We start from the raw sequence: 22,831 nt of genomic DNA on the forward strand, positions 1-22,831 counted from the left end.
TACTCAAATTTTAACCTTTTTTTTAGGGTAGTTTTTGCATCTAATAAATATCAGTCAGTCGAGTTTTCGAATCATAACTCGAATTCAGATTTTTTAAGAGAAAAAAAAACTTGAATTGAGAAAAGAATCAAACTCTCCCATTGATACATTACCCTCCTATGTTTTCCTTTGTTTTCTAGGCTGCCAAAATGGACCCTTTTATGTCTAAAGCATTTTATTATTTGGGACATTATTACAGTCAAGTAGTTGGTGATAAAAGCCGAGCTCGCGGCTGCTACAAAAAAGCTTTCGAAATTGATGGCTCGGATGGTGAAGCTGGTGCAGCCGCAGTTGATCTGAGCATGGAACTAGGAGATATGGTAATGTATTTTTCTTTGAACAGCTTGAGCATGAGAAGCCAATATGGTGCTATTAATATGTTTGAGGGTAATTTTCATGTTTTGACCAAGTATACTTGCTATGATTAGATCTTTACAGATTAAAACCATACACAACAAGTAAAAGTAGCTACAGTCATGTTAAAAGGAACATTAACATTTATGGCTAGAAAGAGAAAATGTTTATAGTAAATGGCTGATTTAATCCCATAAAAATCCTGAAGACTTGAATGGTTTGATGGAAGCATTCCCTTGATGGCTACTATTATTTGATTTTATGATTATGATTTTTTTATGCAGTAAAGCAATGTTACACATGAAGTGTCATTCGCATCAGTCCCTGGTCCAATGAAACTTACAACAAATAAACACATACTACACACATACTAAATGCTGATAGGCCCATGTTTGGAATAGACCTTAGGATCCCAGTGCAGAATACCATCAATGCTATGTACTATGATTTGGTACAGTTCCACAACCTGAATTTTTGCAGCCAAGGGGTTAATATAATATTAATATTTTCATCCTTTTTACCACCCACTTTAATGTTATATTAAAAAAACATTAAAAAAAAGCCCATGGCTTTCTTTTTGGTCTCCTGAAGATTTTTCTGCAATGATGGACCCGAAGTGCCTTTAAAATTGTTTGCTTGGTTTTATTTCTTGATGATCCCCCACTTAATAGCGGTAATCATTTTGAAGCACTGCAGGCTTTCCAAAGAGATACTTCTAGCTCTATTTTTGAATGCAGCTATTCCTCTGACACACTTAATAGAAACAAGGCAACCTTTTATCCTGGCAGAAAAGGCAGTCTGTACTGGCCTTTGCTCTAGGCACCCACTGTCACAGTAAGTATTTTTAAAGAATAAAAAAAACTTTTGTGATCAGGATGCAGAAATCTACAGAATTTGTTTTGTGTAAAACCTTATGGTCATTGTGCTTAGTCTTTTAGTGCATGGGCTTCTTAAAAGAGAGCAATGCTAATCAGACATTTTATATTTATTGATTCTATATTACATTTTCAGTGCACTTAATGCAACATATGAAGATAAAGAGCATCACTCAACAGCCACAATGGTTTACTGAGCTATAATGGTCTTTACAAATGCAGTGTTTGATATGTCCAAATAAGAAATTGGTGTCTGGAATGCCATATTCCTATTTATACTGGTATGGGATCTATTATCTGGAATGCTTAGGAACTGGGTTTTTTGAGATAAAGGTCTCTTTCCTGTTATTTGAAGCAGTCAGTAACCATTCTAAAAAGCATTTTAACATAAAATAAACTGGTTTTTGTAAATTGTACTTTTTTATTACTATAGAGAAAAAACAAAATATGTAAAAAATACAAATTGTTTGCCTCAATAGGCAATAATAAAGCTTTTGTAATAATGGTTTTCCAGATAATAGAGCCCATTGTAATAAAGTCCACTTGTACTGCCCCTTGTTTCCAAGAGACTTAACAATAAATTGCTCTATGTCTGACTCCAAATATTTATTATTCCAGTTGATAAATAGATTGTCTGTATTTGTTTCATGTGTTTACAGGACGTGGCTTTAGCTATTTTAACAAGTGTGACAGAAAGAGCAAATGCAGGATCAGCTAAATGGGCCTGGCTTCGAAGAGGTCTGTTTTATTTGAGAGTTGGTCAGCATTCCAAATCAGTGTCTGAGTAAGTTTTATATTGGCTAAAAGGTTCTTTGTTTATGTGTCTGATTAAAAATATAAACAAAGATTTAATAAGATAAATATCAGTTTAATGATTCTGATAGCCCTTGGTGTATTTAAAAGATACAGTCCTCCTAAATTACTTTTGTTCCAACATTTTGTTGAACTCACTATAGCGTGGAGGTTGGCCACGCACTTGCTGGACCAATCAAGCTAATAAAATTATTAAGAGCAGCAGTTGGACCACAATAGGGGACCTGTGCAGACGTGTCTGGAAAGAACTGCCCAGTGCAGATTTTTCCAATGGTCTTTTACAATTGGATATTTAAACCTGCCTGTTATATATCTGCACAGTCTGGCCAAATATTGTTAAAGGAATATTGTCATGGGAAAACATGTTTTTTTTTCCAAACACATCAGTTAATAGAGCTTCTCCAGCAGAATCCTGCATTGAATTCCATTTTTCAAAAACACAAACAGATTTTTTTATATTTAGTTTTTACATTTCAAAACTTTAGCATGCATACAATTGGAAAATATACATGTAGCAAACCATGTTTTTCCAGTTTATGACTCTTTTAATAGAAAGAAGACACTGCTGTGCAGGAGTTCTCACATCTGAATGTTTATCGTCATCATCACCTCGTTATATCTTTACAGATGGAACCATATTCTGCTTCACCTTTTGTTATATGTTTTTACCTTCTGTTTGTTTTGAATCCTTAACACTCAAGCCTGTTTTTTGTTTGGGTATTGTTTGGTGTTATAGTGTTACATTTTGGTCATCTGTTTCAGTGTGCCAACAGCAGGAGTGCTGACCTGTTTGTTTTTTATCTCAGCGGCACATTTGAAGAGTGTTCCCGAATGGTTTTGTGCTTCCTGAAATAGGTTGTAGTTTAATGAAGTGCCATTATGGTTTTCTGAAGCTTGCGCCAGTCCTGATTATTTCCCCATACAATCAGTGAATTTCTGTTGACCCTTTATTATATTAAAGCAGTACGTGGGAGGGCTACAGTTGCTGATAAATGTTTTTGTATAAACTGTTCCTTCAGGTCAGCATTTAAACCTTTTCTATAGGCAATCATGATAATGAGGGTTCCCAAAATAGTGACTGTTGCTAAGGTAATGTAGAAAAAAAAATCTCTTTTCCATTTTATGTCTAAAATCCCTTTAACGCTATTGTTATATAATAATAGGTGGGCTAGTAATTATGTGAAAATTTTAGTTGCAAATTAGGCAAAGCTTACTATTATGAATTTAAGGTTTGGCTCAACTTTGAAAAATTTGTAAATCTGTCTTTGATTAATAGCATTTGTGCACAAAATAAGTAGATTCTCAGGCCTTTCTGTTCACATGTCTTTGTTTCTCCTTTCTTCTTTTATTCAGCTTGCATGCTGCCCTGCGAGCAGATCCAAAGGATTCCAACTGCTGGGAGTGTTTAGGAGAGGCCTATCTGAGCAGAGGAGGGTACACAACAGCCCTAAAATCCTTCATGAAAGCGAGTGAACTAAACCCTGACTCCATATACAGCTTATATAAGATAGCTTCCATCAAACAAATCCTGGGAACCTACAAAGAGGCAATCAATGAATATCAGCAAATTATAAGGAAGTCTGGTGACTATGTTCCTGCACTTAAAGGTATTGCAGAAGAGCATTCATCTCTAAGGAGGTTTCAAAATGAAGTATGACTTGTATAGTTGATGACTGTCTTAAAGAGGTTTCATAACAGGGACCAAAAGGCTGAAATTAAAAATTACATTTTTATGACCCCTTAGCTGACACTTTTCTTGTTTCACTTTCTCAAAACAGTCCTAAGAAAATGTTGTAATGTTGTTTGTTTTCTTTCAGGCCTGGGAGAGTGCCATCTGATGCTTGCCAAAAGTGCTTTTTCAGACTTCTTGGATTTAAAGGCTGTTGATGCTATAGAAAAAGCTCTTGAATTTCTGGCTAGGTTAGTAGATCTTGGTCTGACTTGATCCTATAGAAAAAACTTACATTAATGGCTAGGATAGTAGAACTTGGTTTGAATTACGTAAAGGTATTGCAGAATAGCATTCATCTCTAAATGACTTGTTTGTCATATAAAAGGTAAGGTACCACAGTTTTCAGAGGATAGTTAAAAGGGACTTTAAAGGAGAACAAAAGGTATAACAAAATGTTAGGCACCCCCAGTGATTATAATCAAAAAAGCTTTTTTACACTGTGCATGTGCTTGTATTGGGCTGCAGGAAAGAACACAGAAGAGTAAGAAAATTGCAGCAGGTTGGTGGTGGTGGGGGGGTTGTTCCCTTATATTTTGGCATCCCTTTAGTTCTCCTTATGTTGCTGAGTAAAACACGAGTGCTCTCATATTTCAAAGAGTGTTTACATGTTTTCTGTTTGTAAGCTAAACATTTTACATTTTTCATGACAAGTTAATCTGCATATAGGTGCAATGGAATCCAGTTAGTGTTGATACAATTTTGCAGTTGTCCATTCCATGCCAGCCAAGAGTCCGGCTGTCATAGTTCCTCCCATATTCATATATGAGTCTGTCATCCGTGAAGGAGAATTACAGAAGCATACAAGTCATTGTGGGGGAATTAAGTCTAGAGGGACACTAACTACTGATACAGTATTTCTGCAGTACCTCGTCATTGAATCCAAATTAATTACTAATCATTCTTTTACTGTTACATTTCTATTCTTTATAAACAGTATATTGTGAGTGAATCAGCAGAAAAGAAGATGGGGAGCCATCTTTGGAGGAACAGATCTTCCCTGCTAAAGGGCTGTGGTTTCCTTGGGCTGGTACAGAAGCTCAAAACATAATGTACAACATTTCTAGCCTACCTCTTTAGTTAAGCTTTAGTTCTCCTTTAACACTGTTTTATGGGCATTTGTGTAACAATTTGGCAACATATATAACTACAGTTTTATTTCACTTGATTGATTTTCAGGGCTATCCAGCATCGCCCTGACTTATTGTGCCTGTGGAAGCTCCTTGGAGATGCATGTACTTGGGTACATGCTGTCACACATTCCAGTGTCAAAGTAAATGTCCTGGGTATGCTGCTTGGTAAGGATGTGGAACGGCAACTCTTAAGCAAACCTGAAGTTTTGGCACTAGGAGGAAGGTATGCCATTTTATATTTCCAACTACACATTGTTTATCATATCAAAGAATGGTTACATTTCCCTTCCTTTATTTTATAACAGCACTTGTAATATACTTTTTTTTTTGTAACTTATAATTTTTATTTTTTTTTGTTTCATTTACAAAAATAAACATGGCATTTTATATCGTTGTTCATACATTTGTCGTCAGTCACAAATATACAATAAAAAAGTAAATCAGTGAAAAAACATATATGAATCAAAAAGGGAGGGGGTATAGGATAGGGGAACATTGATTAACCAGGTTGTAATATACTTGTGTGTAAAAGTTTGTGAAGCCTCTTGAATTTTCAATATTTCGGCATAAATTAACCTTGAATGAATGTTCTTTATTTAAAGGAAAAGTAACATTAATAGAGAAAAGTGTTTTATAGTTATTAAAATATTATGTACTGTTGCCTTTGTGTCTTTGCTTCAGAAACCCAAATATAATATTATAGATAAGCTGCTATGTATCCATGGAGGCTGCCATTCCTACTGAATAAGTAGCTTATTTGCAAGTGCATGCAACAAAATGTCCGAAAATACCTTTTCATTGGTGTCAGTGTTTTTGCTGGCGGCAAAACATTTTTATTGTGTAATCAACGACAAATGCAGGAGAAACCTGTTTCCAGTGCTTTTCCATGTGATACAAATGTTTTGCTGCCCGTAAGACACTGAAAAGCTATCTCAGTGATCCCCAACCAGTGGCTCGTGAGATACATGTTTCTCACCAACCCCTTGGATGTTGCTCCCCATGGCCTTAAAGCAGGTGCTCACTTTTTAATTTCTGGTAAGGAGGCAAGCTTTGCTTGCATAAAAACCAAGTATAATGCCAAACAGAGCCTTCTGTACCCTGCCAGGTGAGCTGTGTAGAATACAATGGAATTATATTTTACACAGGAAGATAAACATGGGTCAAATGTATCTGTGCAGAACTATGGAATAAATATCTCTCTCTTATAAAATGGAACAGTTGTGGCCAAGAGAGAGTTTGGTTGTAGCGTCTCTGCCAATAGATATAAACTTTAAATGTAAAAAAGAACATTTTTACTTTTTGATGTTACTGGTCCTTTAATGGTATGAAATAGGGATGCACAGAACCCACTTTTTTGGGTTCGCCCGAACCCACTGTGACGGATTTTGCTGAATCCCTAACCGAATCTGAATCCTAATTAGCGTATGCTAATTAGAAAACGGGAAGGGTTAAAAGTTGCCGCATGCAATGAAAAATGTATCCCCCTACCATTTAACCCTTTCCAAATGCTAATTAACATACGCTAATTTATGCTAATTAGGATTTGGCTCGGCAGAATGCAGGATTCGGTGCATCCCTAGTATGAAAACTCTTTGCCAAGGGCTTTAATACCTGGAATGTTTAGATAATGCAGATTTGGCAAACTCCCTATAAGGGAAATTATCAGCTATGCATTTGGTTGAATTACATTTCTATTTTAACATTTAACATACTGTTTTAGCTGGTACTGTTTTAATAATTAAGATTTGAAATTGATACTATAGGGTCTGAATAACAAATTGATTTTACAGGTGTTATGGCCGCGCATTACGGATTCAGTCCATAGCAAATCTCTGGTGTGACCTTGGCATCAATTATTATTACCAGGCCCAGCACATGATGGGTAATGATAGCAGTAATGCCAGTGAGTTATTAGAAAAATCCCAACAGGTAAGGTTTTATGTGGGGTGTGCTGTATGCTTTGCTGTTTCTTTTCTTTACCTGGTTTCATCTGATTTCAAACCTTCCTATCACGTCACTGCTTAAAACATGTAAAATATTTAGATTTTGTCACCCAGTTCAACAGTGTTTGCCTAAATATAAAACTTGTGATGTAGCCTGTATATCAGAAATGCTGATTTATAAGTGAAAAAAATACAATGAAACCATATACATTTTTTGGCTCTACTACTATTCATTTTTATACAACTAATATAAATAGATAGAATTAGAATTATTTGCTTATAATGGAGTCCTTTATTTCGGAAATTTCTCGGATAACGGATCCCATACCTGTACTAAAAATGCATTCACAAAGGATTAAATGTAAATTGTGTTTGCTGTATCTTCAGTCTACCTAAAGGAGTGTAGCCTAATAGCCAAGTTGAATTCCATTTTCATATTAACACTTTTTTGAGAATTATTTCCAAACTATTGACATGTAAGCATAAATTAGCGCTGTAAAGTAAATTCTGAGGAATCCAAGTCCTGCAAGGAATCCTTAGGCTTATATGTACTTTATGGGCAGACTGCTCATAAACACAGCACATTCTGGTGTCAGAAAGTGGTGCTTCCTCTGTTTATTGTTATAGTTTGTGAATACATTTGCTGTGAGCTGGCATCATGTCCACAGTTAATTTTATATGAATGCCAAGTGCATTAAAGAAATACTTTCATGGGAAAATATGTATTTACGCATGAGTTAATAGAGCTTCTCCAGCAGAATCCTGCATTGAAATCTGTTTTTTAAAACCAGATTTCTTTTTATATTTAATTATGAAATGTCAAAAGGGGCTAGCCATATTCCTTATTTACCAGGTGCCACATATAGGGTGCTCTGATATACTTCAGTCACACTTTACTGCTGAGCTGCAAATTGGAGTGATATCACCCCTCTCCCTCTCACCCCCAGCAGCCAATCAGCAGAACAATGGGAAGATAGCAGCTCCAAGTAAATATCATAATAGCTCTCAAAAGTAAGAAATCCAAGTCCAGCTTGTGACTGCAGTTACATGGGAGTAGGAGAAACAATCTGAAAGCAGTTCTGGCTCCTTCTGAAAGCTCAGAATTAGGCACAATTACCAATTAAAAAAAATAAATTTGATGGTTCAAGAATAAAATTATAAATGGTAGAGTGAATTATTTGCTATGTTAACAGTGTAATTTAGAAATTAAAGGAGAAGGAAAGTCATTTTGGCATTTTACTACCAAGAGATTTGCCACATTAGTGCCACCTAGAACACTATATTTATTCTGCAGAAAGCATTACCATACCTGAGTAAAGAGCCCTAGAAGCTTTCTCTGCTTACGATTGCAGCTGCCATTTTAGTTTGGTCTTCATAGCTTCCTGCTGTATAGCTCTAAGTTATAGCTCAGATAACACATTCCTTAGGCAGAGCAGAGGGAGTTCTTAGCATTCTTGTGGGAGGGGTTATCAGGAGAGAGAAGAGAACTGGACAGATTCTGGCCCCAGGAATGAAGGATTTTTCTGAGAGAGGAAGTCAGAAACCCAAAGAACATGTATACAAAAAAGGAGACAAGAAATCTTGTGTTTCTTTGGATAGTGGACTCAGTGCAGCTTTTCTGTGAGTGCTTATGGCTGTATTTACCTTTCTGATAAAGCTTACTTAGTTTTTACCTTTCCTTCTCCTTTAAAAGTACAAAATAAACATCACGACTGTATCCCTTTAAAAAGGTTGTATTCAGCACTCTCAGAGAAAACCCTGTATTTACTTATTCACTGAACTGAAACGGCACCCTTGCCAAAAGTACATACATCTGCACATATAGCACATATATAGCACATATATTCACTAGTGGCACCTTAGGTTCATTACTGATAGAGTAGCTTCAAACTAAAAAATATATATGTTCTTTTGATGCACTTTGCTGTTCACAGTAAGCCTTTCATCTAATGTAATATTAATGGAACTAATTCAAATGCATTTTGTATGATATTTTAATCATGATTTGTTTTCCCTGTTTGATTTTGGTAACAATTGTGAAAATTACTCTTCTGCCCTCGATTCTTCAATGTTCAGTCCTTCAAGTGTTTAGATTAGATTGCCAAGCTATGTGTGTGCAGCTGTGCCACTTTAAATTTATATGGAATAGTGCCAAACATATGCCTTCTCTTGTCAGTATATGTTCTCCCTCCGTAGTGTACCAAGAAAGCTGTAATGATGGAAAGTAAAAATCATCTCTTTTGGAATGCGCTTGGTGTGATCTCTTGTTCCAAAGGTAGGCAGCCCCTTCCAGTTTTCCAGTAACAAACATTGTTTTATCAAATTTGTGACAGATTTAGATTGTGTGGGACTTTAAGTATCTGTTTGCCTTACAGACCAGATTGAAAAAAACAAATAACACTCAATAGGGCTGATTTTATGAAGCCCCATAGAGTTTACCGCCATTCAAGGTTTTTTTTGTGCTAAAACTCCCAAACTTGAATTATAACTTCAACTCAAGTTTGAATATGAACCTTCAACATTCTAAAGTTTGCAATATCACACAGACGTCAACGGGAGCTATTCTAGGCAAAATTTAAATGATTTAGTCAAATTTTTTTTGAGCTTGAACTTTTTTTTGAACTCACAGATTCGAGGTATTCAAGTTATTTTTCCAACAATTTTATTCAATCAAGTTTTTCATATTTGCATTGTTTAATAAATAAGCAAACATTTGCTTTTTTTAAATTGTGAGTTTATTCGAAGTACAAAAAACCTCACAAATGCGCTGCTATCATATTAAAATACTGTTCACTAAACATTTATGTTGTGAATGTTTTTAAGACCTGCTTAAAGATGGGGTAAAGGTTAATGAGAAAAAAGAACTAAAAAACTAGCAGTCGCTATTTGCAACTAACAAATAAAAGGCAAGAGGTTTGCAAATGTTATTTTACAATCGTGCCAAAAGCATAATTGTTCACAATGCAAATACTTGTGCGCAATGTGCATCCCACCGTGATTACAAAGAAGAAAAACTGGCACAGCAGTGCAATATTTTTAGGGGAAAGTATGAAAAGCAACCATATGCCAATAAATATGCGCTGCTTGAAGTTTATAAATTACCCCCTAGGTCCTGCTGGTAAAAAAAAACACTTTGTTGACAGGCAGTGGAGGGGCCTGTCACGCAACTCAACCTACCTGTTCATCCCTTTCTGCACCTGCCTGGTCCCGCTCCCTGCCCACCCCTAATGTCCTAACTCACCCCCCTCCTCTCACCCACATCCCACCACCTCACCCACTAGCTCTCGGGTAGGCGAGTGGTGGGGAGGGTTCATTAAAGCTATAGAGGAAGCAGACCCTGAGGTCTGTCCATCAGGACCCCCCTGACCGTGGGGTCTGCTTCCTCTGTCATTACACCACTGAAAAAGTGTACCTTCTAACACTTGTTTAAAAAAAAAAAAAAGCTTATTTTATCCATCAGTGTTCGTGACATTATTGATCAGCAGTTTATTTTGTTCCAAGCTTAATCGAACATCTGTTTGCAAAGAAAAACATATTGAACGCATGCTGTATGCACACCCAAGGAACCTTTTCTTTTTTCTCAATTACTTCCTCCTGTGGTTGGTCTCAATTTCCCAAAGAGTGAAGGGGCCTGTCAGTAAGCAGCTTTGAAGAAAATCATTAGTGTTATAAGTATTAAATATCATAGGATTAGTGTGGCTTGTAATGTGTCACAGGGAATGTTACTGATGAAACCTTGATTTCCAGGTATTGGCAATAATGCTCTGGCACAACATGCATTCATCAAATCAATCCACTGCGAGCAAAATGTGAGTATGTCTCTGCACAGCCTTTGTTAGTATATAGGTACATTTACACAATTTTATTTATCTGCTTTATCTGATTTCTCTAGAATGTGATTGCTTGGACAAACCTTGGTGCTTTGTATTCGGTGAATGGAAATATTGAGGTAAGTTCTAATACAGAAGCAATAGATTCTTGGGCTCATTTACCATTGCCACAGGTGTAAGTATTGAAACACCAATGGGGTTATGTAATATACGGCGCTACATTTGTCCAGGAGCATTAACCCACCTATAAGCAAATACCTTATTAGTTGCTGTGGGTTACTGCTCCTAGGCAAACTTAGTACCTTTTATTAGATATGGCATCTCGCCCAGTGTGCTGACATCACATGGACTTTGCTATGACATCTATGCTGTGTTTCCAGTCTTTGTGACAAATGAGTCCTGTGCCCCTGCATGAACTTGGATGGGTGGTTATTCTATGTGTCCGCTTAGTGTATTTGGCAAAGTCTTGGGTCTCAGATACAAAAAACATAATTATATTATAGAGTCTCTTTGTACTGCATAAAATGGGAAGTTATGATATATATAAAGACAATTATATAGTACTAATATATGTTTTTTTTAAACTTTTGTTTCATTTTCAAGCTAAGCCATCAAGCATTCAGAGTTGCGCAGTCTCTTGACCCATTATATGTAAGATGCTGGATTGGTCAGGTAAGATTTCAATTCATTTAGCGTTTGCATTAAACAAATATTATATCCTTAATCTCTTAGCTAATGATGAATGAGACACACACACAGGCTTTCATTAACACTTAAGTGGTTAAAATATCTGGGCGCCTCTAGTCAAATTACAAAGTTTGGGTAACTTTCCTGTTGATCCACTTGTGTAAGGTCTGAAGACATGAAATGGCTTGCTAGGCCTGAAAAGCCGGGTGCCCCCTTAAGAAGTTATGAAATTAGAAGCTGACTTATACAAAGCAAATATATGGGCACATCTCCCCCACCCAAACTTCATCATTTGTACTACATATTGTGAGGGTACCTGGGGGTCGGCGGGGACGCCCGCCGCTTCCCGTGCGGGGACGCCCGCCAGCTGCATCCTCTAGGCGCGTGCGCGCACCTTCTCCATCCTTTTGACGCGCACGCATGCACGTTCCTCTTCCTGGTTGCGCGCGCATGTGCACTTGCGTCAATGGTCCTTCTTGGCGTGTGACGTCACTATGGCGCAAAATTTGAATATATAAAGCGTTTCCTGTAGCAGAATCATTGCCCAATGTAGGTCTTTCTCCTGTGAGTTCCTGGGTGTGTGATTCCTGTTCTTCTGATCTGTTTTGACCCCTGCCTGTCCTTGACCTTCCTGTACTGCTGCCTGAACCGACCTTTGCCTGAATTTTGACTTCTCTTCCGGATTCTGTTTGGTACTGCACTGCCTGATTGTTGTTGACCCCGGCTTGACCTCTGACTACTCTTTTGGACTCTGATTTGGTACTGTACTCTCTGAACGTTGCTGACCCCGGCCTGACCTCCGACTGTGTCCTCTTGTGCCCCTTCTCCCTGTAGCACGGTTCTGGTCCCCTTGCCTGCTCAGAACTCTTTCCTTGGGCTCCTCACTGTAAGACCTGGCGGCATCCGAGTAGCGAAGGGCTCCTCCCGACGTGAAAGGCGGCGGTTATAGGCAGAAGCGTGAGCCGAGACCAGGCCCTTGGGAACTGTTCTGAGTTTTGGGATACCGACCGTGACACATATAGCCCCTCTGTTTGCCAGCACAATCACATTTTCCTAAATCAAATAGCAGCTTTCACTCAGTGGCCATTTTTCCTCTGGCATCATCAGTGACATTTACATCTGCAAACAGCACGTGTGTGCTGTAAAGTTCATGCAATGAAAAATGCAGGCATACACAGACAGAAATTACTTTTATTAAAAGTTTTGCTTTGATTGAGCACCATAATCATAAAGCTGAGCTCAGGAGAGGAGGTTAGAAGAGAAAAATAGGGGAAGACAGCTAGAGAAGAGTTTTTATGGGAACAAGAAATGCCATTTCTTAACTGGCTTCTTCACTGAAGGGGGGGGGGGTGATCTGATCTGATCTGCGAAGCTTAACTGCCTTAGCTTGGAAGTGAGCATGTCCAGTAGCCAACAGCCAAGGTAAGTTCCTAAGGGAGGGGGCTGAATGGGTTACATGAGGAGAAGGATTAAGAGGATGCTGCAGCTTTACCATTTACCCTTTAGAAAGTGGAGTGGCAGGTATTAAAAGAATTCAAAGAGGTGTTCACTTGTTAACCAAGTGTGGTGAAAAAATTCCAGTTTCCATGTGTATGTGACATAAATTCACATGATTCTTCGAATTTGGTTCGGCCAGGAACATGGATTTTGCCAGATCCTGCTGAAAAAGGGAGTGTTTTGGCGAAATCCCAAACCTAATCCTGGATTTGGTGCATCCCCAATGATATGAATCCTGGATTTGGTGCATCCCTAATGTTTTGTAGGGGTTTACATGTTCTTTAATACTGCCAGTATTCTGCATGGACTAATAAATATAACCAGCAAGGAAGAGTTCCAAAAGGAATTAATCGGTTATGTAATTAAAAAACAGCCTTAAAATGCCATTAAATATTAAAGTAATTCACTATAGACCAAGTGCAATTACTGTCACAGTTGGGGGTTTAATGTTGGAGAGTTTGTGACTGTCAGATCCTGACTCCACAGTTTAGGGCTCTGGCACACGGGGAGATTAGTCGCCCGCGACAAAGCTCCCTTGTCACGGGCGACTAATCTCCCCGAACTACCATCCCACCGGCGAACATGTAAGTCGCCGGTGGGATGGTACACGCTGCGCAGGCAATTTCGGCAAATCGCCGAAGTTGCCTCGCAAGGCATTTTTGTCGATTTGTCAAAATTGAGCCACCGCGTGTGCCATCCCAGCGGCGACTTACATGTTCGCTGGTGGGATGGCAACTGATGGCTTTCTGATGTCAACTCGGGGAGATTAGTCGCCCGCGAACAGGGAGGTTTGTTGCGGGCGACTAATCTCCCCGTGTGCCAGAGCCCTTAAGAGAACTACTGTGAAATCATTCAACTTAAGGCTTTAAAGGGCAGCTCATAAAAAGTGAGCTTCACAGAAAGGCTTCTGGCAGATGCCCGAGCATGGGGGCCACAGGTGACACAGTAGTCATATTATACCCTTTGTTATTTGGGCATCATTGCTTTAAAATCAATTAATAATTTTGTCTTTTCTACTAGGCTTTAATAGCAGAAACAGTTGGGAGCCATGAAACCATGGATCTATTCAGACATACAACTGAACTCAATATGCATGTGAGTACCAACTGGATTTCAAGTGGAGCAGAAACAGTTGGGCTTAGCAGCCCTCCAAGATTTTGAAAGGAGAGGCTTTTCTATAATTTGGTGAAGAAAAGTGGTCCTACTGCTGTGTCATAGCTCCTTCTGCTTTACATGTCAATTGCCCATGTAGCCAAATCGCTGTTTCAGAGAGAAGCTATTGAAAACACTCAGCACATGGGTGTCCAGACCATTTTAATATGCGTGTACTTACAAACAAACAAAAACCTCTAAAACTATGAATCAAATAAAAATTGTTACAGTTTGCCTAGGACAACTCTCATTGACTTCTACATGACCTTGACAGCTTTTAGATGGCAGAGTTTTGTATTAGTGTTTTGCGTGGTTTTTACGCTTAATAAATCACAAAAAAATGTTTACATGAAAAATCTTTTAGTATGATGTAGAAAGTGCTATTCAAAGACAATTTGCAATATTTTTTTTAATCTTTTAGCTATTGGTTGATTCCAGTTTGGGATCTTAGCAGCTATCTGGTCCAAACTACCCCAAGCAGTGGTTTGAATGAGAAGCTGGAATATGAATAGCAGGGTGACTGAATTAAAATATAAGTAAAACAAAGTAACAAAAATAATAAAATTGTGGCTTCAAAAAGCAAAAGTTTAGTGGCTGCTGGGGTCAGCAACCCTCATTTGAAAGCTGGAAAGAGAACAGAAAAGCAAATAATTCACTGAAGTTGAAAAAAAATAAATAAATTGGCGTTTAATAACTTAATAAAAGTTAATTTTAGTATTGGTTAATGTGTTAAAGCTTGCAAGAGAATCCTTGGAAAATTTTCATACAGGGCGCATGAGGCAGAAAATGTTAAATACAGTCTGGAATTCAAGGTTAAAAGCAGGAAGATTTAGAGTTGTGTACGTTATATTAGAAAGTGCATTTCAGCAAGGGTTAATTTCATCATGGTGTGTTATGTCACAGGTTGAGGGAGCAAAAGGATATGGCCACTGGGTCTGTACAACCCTTCAAGATAAAAGCAACAGGAATACAGAGCTGTACTGCTATAACATTGTGCAGATGAACGCTATCACTGCTGCTCATCTTGCTTTAAGCAAGTATACAGGTATATTTATACAACTATGCTGTGGCATATGTGTTATGATTTATATTATATTCTCTTTCATGGAACAGGCATAGTACCCTCTTAGTTTATTCTTTCCTATTTAACAGAAAGGATCCAAAATGATTGGACTGCTTTTGAAATGCTGGGATATTTAAATGAGCACCTAAACCTGAAAAAGCAAGCGAGTGAATGTTACCGTAGGTAATGCTATTCCTGCCTTTCCTGTCTTCCTGCTTCAGCCTTGTGACACCATTATGCATATTGCTTCATAAATATCATGTAAGCATCATTAAACACTTTTTTTTTTTTGCTTATTACCTTATTATTTTTTATTTTTAACTTTAAGAGCGGTTTTTATTCTCCAAGAGAAAGAAGACAAAGAAAGCTCTAACTCTGCTCTTCAACATTATGGACGATCACTCTGGTAAGGAGAACTTGCTTTCCTTAAAGCACTTTCAAATTGTGGTACTCATACTTATTTGTGGACTAAAGGATCTTTAGATTTTTAAAATAACACATTTTGACAACTTTCACTTAAGGGGACTTTCGCCTAAAGAGGTTCTGTCACCCACAAATAAAAAGCTTTATAATAAAAGACCTTTGCAAATTAATCACGAAGACTAGGTTTTTTAAAAATAAATTATTAAAACATCGATACCTATTTAAATGTGCCGCAGGCATACAGGTGGGACAGTCAAGTACTTTTACTTTCAATTCAGCACTTCCTCAGTCCCATTCCCTCCTCATGGCCTATAATTGTGCATCATGGGAATGGGTATTAGGTCCCCTATTCTGGCGCATACAGAAGATTTTGGGATGACACAAAATTTATAACAGTGCCCACAAAATGGCGCCTGCATGCTTGCTGTGATTGTGAATTCTAATAATGAAGGACACAAAATTTCAGTCATTTATATAGTGTAAGTAATGTTCATTTTGCTCAATACAATAGAAAATGATTTGGAATGATTTCTTAGGGTGACAGGTTCTCTTTAATCACATAAATGTTATTTCTTTATGTTTTATTAAACAGAGTAAGCAGTCATTGTGGATGTAGAGGGAAACATTAAGCTTTATTCCTAACACTGCAGGAATACTCTCTTCTACCACTCCTTCGGCTCATACATTGTTGATTGCACAGGAAAATAAGCTTTTAAATTATTAGGAGCCGCTTTACCTTATTCTTATAACACAGTGACCAAGAACATTGTAAAAAAAAAAAAAAAAAAAAGATCTATGTGGTTATTTGAATTTTTACTACTACTACTGTTAAATATATTAAATGTTAATATTTAACCAATAGGCAGAACATCTGTAAAATAGGCTTGATATACCAGACACAGGATTTACTTAGGTCTATGCTGTATATTTTACTTTTCTTTGCTGTAAAATTAATAAGCTGTCATTATTATTAACCAGAAATCTATCATTAATGAGCTGCCTCTTTTGAACACCTTCTAGGGGCTTTAAAGGTTAATTTTTGCCCTAGTTGTGAGGATAATTCTTCAATTATAGGGCTCTGTTTATCCTAGTAGGTCCTAGTAGGTGGCCCACAGATAGTGTGTAAGCTGGGTTTAAAATAATGTTTGTAGATTTGGCCACATGCAGATTGAAGTTTAAAGCATTTCTAACATCAAAGGGACATTCCTATTCCCCAGCGCTGTAGGGCAGTACCAAGAGGCCATCCAAACCTACTTGTCCACCCCTATGAGCGACTTTGATGATCTCACCGGCATTGCCCTTGCATACTTCAAAAAGGGACTTTTACAAGAAAGCATGAAAGGTAACTAATTTGTACTTTTATAAGATAATGTGGTAAATATAAAGAATATGTGCTCTTTTTCAAACTATACAAAAATATGATTCTATATTAATCACTCTGAAAGCCCTATAATTAATTCACTTCCACTGTAACCACATGAACAGCATTTAAAATGATAGGACCATCCTGTAATTTAATGGAATACCCTTTAGGATAAAGCTCAACCAGCTGGCCCACTGCCAGGATACATGCCTATTTAATGTGATATTTGCATTACTAAGCAATGCACTGAATAGAAAATGTTTTTCTTCTTTTTTTTATGCGGTTTGCCTGGATATGATAAGCTTACAAGCAGGCGTTATCTGTTGCCAAGTCAGAGCAAGAGAAAGCACATATTCTCACTGCCCTGGCAATAATTGAATACAATCGAGGTGAATTAGATTCAGCCAAGACTCTGCTTTTCAAATGGTAAGTGCTTTATGCTGGTATACCATTTCTGTAAGTGGTCTGTGATATAATATATATACTGTCAATGATGTTATCTAGCCAGTGGGAAGGCCTTTGTCTGCACTTATGTCACCTCAGAAAGCCAATTGTATATACAATTTGTTTATTTCCCCACTCATTCCCTAAATAAAGTCACATCTACCTTACAGATTTTATGAGCCATAATGATCCTAGTTCCAACATTTAATGTTCTCTCATTTACAAATTCACACATTATTTTACTCCAAAATCTGTTGCATACGCACACCTTCTATAAATCATCTGCTAGGTCATTCCATACAAACAGTCCTTACTCCATACTTCCTTTATGTCTTTTTTTTTAACCCCCCCCTCCTAAATACACACAGCCCAAAAAATTATCATATTTTAACCTTTTCACTTACCTGAGTGTTCCCACCTTTCTGTTGCTCACACACATACTTTTATACACAGGTCTGTGCATTTTACCCGTATCTGAACAGCTACAGCTATTAAATGTCTACAAACTCTTAATAATACCAATGCAAGGGCTGTAATTTGTTTTTCCTGCTTCCAGCTCTGTTTTAAAGGAGCCAAGCATTGAAAGCCTACAGTCACTGTGTGCACTGGGACTGGCAAAATGTGATGTTACTCTGGCAACAGCCGCTCTCAATGAGCTTCTCAAGCATGTCAAGATTAAAGACATTGTTTACGAAAGGTGCCTCATTACTTCTGCCATACATGTCCTGCAAGGCAGAAATGTGGCTGCGCAGAGGCAAGCCTGCAGGGATATTCACAGGTATGTCAGTTTTTCCATGGAATTGCATGGAAATTGGTTTGCCATAGCTTTGGCCCTATGACAGCGATAGGCTTAAAATGTATATAGCATGGCATTCAATTTTTAATAGACACATGGAAGCCTTCAGTGACAAAATCTTTAAAATTCTCAGTCTCTCTTTCCATTCATCCTGATCACAGTAAATTTATGGGATTCTTACTAATTCATTGCATAGCAATTTGCTCTTAAAATTCCTTTAACCTAAATAAGAAATAGCTTTTGAGGAGCAACAGATTCCATTTGGTTGACATGGGTTAGTGCCAGTTTGCCCAGTGTTGATAAATGAACCCTACTGTGATCCTCCACTGAGAGATGCTTAGAGCTTTAGATGGACAGCAGGTTATGCTTCTCTGTTATCTTGTAACAAAAATATCAGAGGTATAGAAAGTTGTCTCCCCAGTCTAGGGGGGGGGGGGGGGGGGTATTGCGTAATCTATAGAAGAAAAAAATGAATGTTTATTCCTACATAAGAACACAAAATAAGCTCTGTCTGAAACTAGCAACATTGATTAATCCCCCTGGTGATTAACTTGAATCAGCACTATAGAAATGCCTGGGTTATAGTGAACTACTAGGTCATTCAGTTAATCTGTGATAAAAGTGTTATTAGTGCCTCACATTAATGTGTTTCATTTAGTCACCCTGGAAATCCAGAGTTGTGGGCATTCCTCTCAAGACTGGTTCCTCAGCACGTGCCCAGAAATGCAAAGGTAAGAGCCAGGCATTGCAATTACACTCTGTAGGGAAAGTGTCACTCAGAGTACAGTTTATAATACAATATGTCAAATCAATATTCACACTCACTAATATTAAATGGTACCATGATGAAAATAATCAGTGAGTACATTTACCAGAAAATAATATTGTGATGTTATTGAGAATTGAAAGGTTTGGCTTGCAGGTTCTTGCAGTGTGTAAGCCTGTATGGAGGAATCCATTTCCTGGTGACTATTCCTGTAACCTTTCTGGCAATCAACAGAATTCCTGTCATACTTTGTGGCAGGGATTCAGGATAGCATGTGTATGCTGGTTGCAGGCAGTTAATAAGAGCAACTCACAAAGTTAAATATTATTCAGTGTGAAGGATCGCATTTCTCTTTTCTAGCAAGGGTGTCCCTGAGCTGTCATAAGCCAAGGGGGACCTTGATTACCAATACTGAGCCACTGATGTAGAGGAATAGTTGCTACCCTTGGTCATGCTGGGCTGGGGAAGGTACAATCCTTCATAGGCTGTAATACAGATGTAAACAGTGCTTAAACCTTTGGGATCATCATACTGCCCCTAGCCCAGCATGATGGGCAGTTGGCTTTCCTTATTCAGGCAACTTTAGTCTTGTTGGTATCTTGGGAGGGGTGTAAGTACCGCTGGGCCAGAGGTGACTCAGGATGCTGCAGCTCTACTAATACTGTCAAAATCCTTTTAGCTGTAGGAATGTGTCGCTTTAAATATCTAACCAAGCTATTTTCAAGACAGGTGTTTGCTCCAAATAAATATACCTGCAATCAGTTTCCTGTTTTGTTCTACATTATTAATTCTTTATAGATTACAAAGCCTTACTTTCCATAATATGCGGTTTATGGTTGGGAGATAAATGGTTGCAGTCAGAGATGATGTTGTTCTGTATATTATCTTCTTTGTATATATATTTTAGGGTGGAGTGGTTGCAGGAACTGTGGCTTATACACTCAATATTAACCAATCAAAGGTAAGGTACATACAGACCAGTTCTTGTAACCACATTCTTATTTATTCCCTTGTCCATTTGGTTTTAAGAAACTTTAACTGTAACTTTTTTCTCTTCAGACATCCCTTTTATATGCAGCAGTAAATGAACTGGCAGCCGGAACTCTCCTAGCTGAAGATCGGAAGAAAAATGCCCTTAATGCTTTGCAAAGAGCAGCTCATTTCTTCCCAGGTATCTGGGATTTCTAATGTAATAGTTATTGTATAAATGTTCTTTATATTAGACAGATGTCTGGGTGTTGTATTACTGCCATTAAATTCATTTCTTTCACGTCCCATTCCAGATCTTTCTCCCAGTTAAACTCCCTTGAACTGCCAACTACATTATGTAAGAGTTTATTTGTGGCTTTGTGGTTTTGTGCCGCAGTTTTACAGAGTTAATGATAATGGCAATCACCAGTATTATCTGGTGAGACAGGGTTATCCTAGCAAGCTAAATGGACCTTTCTGCATTCTGTTACTGGCAGAATGTAATATAATGACCAAAAGATATGATAAGAAAAACTTTATAGAAGCAATTGAGCTCACAGCAAATTGCACCAAAAATACATCCTCTCTATCTAAAAATGATGGATTCCCCAGCGAATTACACTGGAATGATATGGCAGTTTACACTAACTGCTATTTGATCACAATGTTATGCAATGATTTAACATTTGTAGAGCAATTTAAGCTTTAAAGAGTAGAGGTTTAGATTATTCTTTAAGTTGTTGCATTGCTGCCCTCTGGTGTGCATTAATGAAATGACCTTGACATCACTATTCCAACATGTATTAGCATTGTGCCAATATTAACCATGAAATTATTTTTTAAATCCTGGGCACTGGAAGTAAAGCCTTCTAAAACCATATACATTTCTTTGCAGATAACCCAGCTGTTTGGGCCAGTTTAATGGCTGCTTGTGAGGCAGAGAATACAGCCAGTTCTCTTAGCATGAAGAGTAACAAGAAAACTGACCTGAGTCTGAATTTCCTGGCCTCCGTGAAATCCAAGAGTGAGTAAGAGGAGCAAACTCTGCCCATTTACTCTCTGAAGCTTTGGGTTAAACTGACCATTTGAAAAAGCATTTTCTTGACATCAGTCCAAGAGCCCAACAAACCAACTATATTTTTAAATTAAAACCCTTTCCATAACTGTTGCAGCCTGTTTATAAAACAAGAGTAGCGGGCTTAGTAACATTTATATAATTTTTTTTTTTGCTAGGTTATGGTAATGTGAGTGATTTTATTTGGTAGAATCTGTTAGAAAGGTAAGAAAACAACCAGGGTACATTTTTACTGCAGATTCCAAGACAAGGAGCATTTGCATTAGAAGGGAATGGTCAGCAGTATGAAATGCAGATTATAATCAAGGTGAATGAGTATAGAGAAACATCCTGTGATTTTACCAATTTGCAGCATTACTTAAGACCACCTCAATAGAGTGTACAGCTCCTAAACCAAATTTCATAGGACCGGAGTATATGTGGGTTAAAAGGGCTAGTAATGAGTGAAATGGCAAGATTTCCAGGTGTATTAAAGGTCATTAATATGAAGACAGCAGCATAGCTCCAGTACAGCTTTTTTTTTATTTTTTGTTTTAGAATAGGCTTGATTAAGGTTTTGTAAACAACATAAAGGGGAATGTTCCATGCTGTTATGTTGGCTAGATTTGCTTCTGCTGACTTTCTTGTTATTCTACAGCTGAAGGTATGAAGGCTGTTCCTACTAGTTACACACAAGCGCTGGAGAGCTGGTCGTTGTGTCAGGCCATTTGTGCTTTAAAGGATCAAGGACGAATTTCAGTAGCTGAAGCTCTGTGCACTAAGGTACTGTGTTAGTCTGCCAGACACAGGAGACCACATTTATCAGTTACCATTTGTAAATATGCTTTTTATTACACATTCCTGGTAGCTGAAAGCAAAGAACCATTTTGGGGTATATACACCTACAGTAGCTTTTTACAGGATTAACACAGGGCTTAGCATATACAGGTATAGGATGGGTTATCTGATTTCCTTTTTATTTGTAATAATAAAACAAGGCCTTTTACATGACCCCAACTAAGATATAATTAATCCTTATTGGAGGCAAAACAAACCTATTGGGTTTATTTAATGCATTTACATATAACATTACATAGGCTTCAGATACATGCATTTACATAGAACATTACATAGGATTTAGGTATGCATTATACACAGTGATTAAATATACTTAACCACTGTAACAGTATTGCTTAGGTTGAATGTCCAAAAATGTACACATTGCATGAGGTTCAGATACATGTACTTATACCAAATATACAGTGGTTTCAGGTAAATACCTTACAACTATACAACCGCATTAAAGGGGACCTGTCACCTTTTTGTGTTTTGTCAAGCAAAATAAACTTTACTTACACTATATAAATTATTTTAATCTTAGTTTCTACAGCCTTGGAATTCACAATTGCAGCAAGCAGGCAGGGGCCATTTTGTGGACACTGTTATTGAAGCAGGCATTGCATCCTGCCAAAATCTTGTTTCTGTGCCAGTATGGGGGGGCCTGATGCCCATGTCCATGCACTGGTTACACAGTTACATGGTGAGGAGGGAGGTGGGGTGTGAGGAGTGCAGCAACATCTAAAAAGTTATGAATTCAAAGTGAGAGTAACTGTCTGCCCCACCTCTATGCCTAAGGCATAGAGGCGGGGCAGGCAATATATGATTGACAGCTGGGATTTTTAAATGCTTTTATAATGGGTATGGATGTGTTAATAAAAACATGATTTTGGTTTTTATGTTTAATTTAAAAAGGGCTTTTATTATACAGCTTTTTATGTCTGGGTGACAGGTCCACTTTAAAGAACTTGCAGCATTGCAGGAACTTACTGTACATACTGTAGGGTTGAGGTATATAAATAACATTCATATTTTTACTACAGCCACTTTAGTATTCCTTTGCA

The 22,831-nt window shown here is 37.7% G+C and overlaps 1 protein-coding gene across 3 annotated transcripts in view; it reads left to right on the top strand.

Moving 5' to 3' along the window:
- The window catches only part of ttc37 (tetratricopeptide repeat domain 37), a 53,507-nt gene that overhangs the window by 23,691 nt on the left and 6,985 nt on the right, over positions 1-22,831 (top strand). For all 3 annotated transcript variants that reach the window (XM_031895917.1, NM_001127981.1, XM_012956774.2), the window contains 22 exon segments: positions 180-359; positions 1,928-2,052; positions 3,435-3,688; positions 3,899-4,001; positions 4,990-5,166; positions 6,734-6,872; positions 9,083-9,161; positions 10,634-10,695; positions 10,779-10,835; positions 11,320-11,388; positions 13,921-13,995; positions 14,956-15,097; positions 15,205-15,298; positions 15,444-15,521; positions 16,756-16,880; positions 17,204-17,327; positions 17,902-18,123; positions 18,800-18,872; positions 19,815-19,868; positions 19,967-20,078; positions 20,772-20,900; positions 21,589-21,713. In XM_031895917.1, coding sequence (XP_031751777.1) covers positions 180-359; positions 1,928-2,052; positions 3,435-3,688; positions 3,899-4,001; positions 4,990-5,166; positions 6,734-6,872; positions 9,083-9,161; positions 10,634-10,695; positions 10,779-10,835; positions 11,320-11,388; positions 13,921-13,995; positions 14,956-15,097; positions 15,205-15,298; positions 15,444-15,521; positions 16,756-16,880; positions 17,204-17,327; positions 17,902-18,123; positions 18,800-18,872; positions 19,815-19,868; positions 19,967-20,078; positions 20,772-20,900; positions 21,589-21,713 — 2,598 coding nt within the window.

Source organism: Xenopus tropicalis, chromosome 1 (genome assembly GCF_000004195.4).
Source record: "Xenopus tropicalis strain Nigerian chromosome 1, UCB_Xtro_10.0, whole genome shotgun sequence".
In the NCBI taxonomy this organism is placed as follows: Eukaryota; Metazoa; Chordata; class Amphibia; order Anura; family Pipidae; genus Xenopus; species Xenopus tropicalis.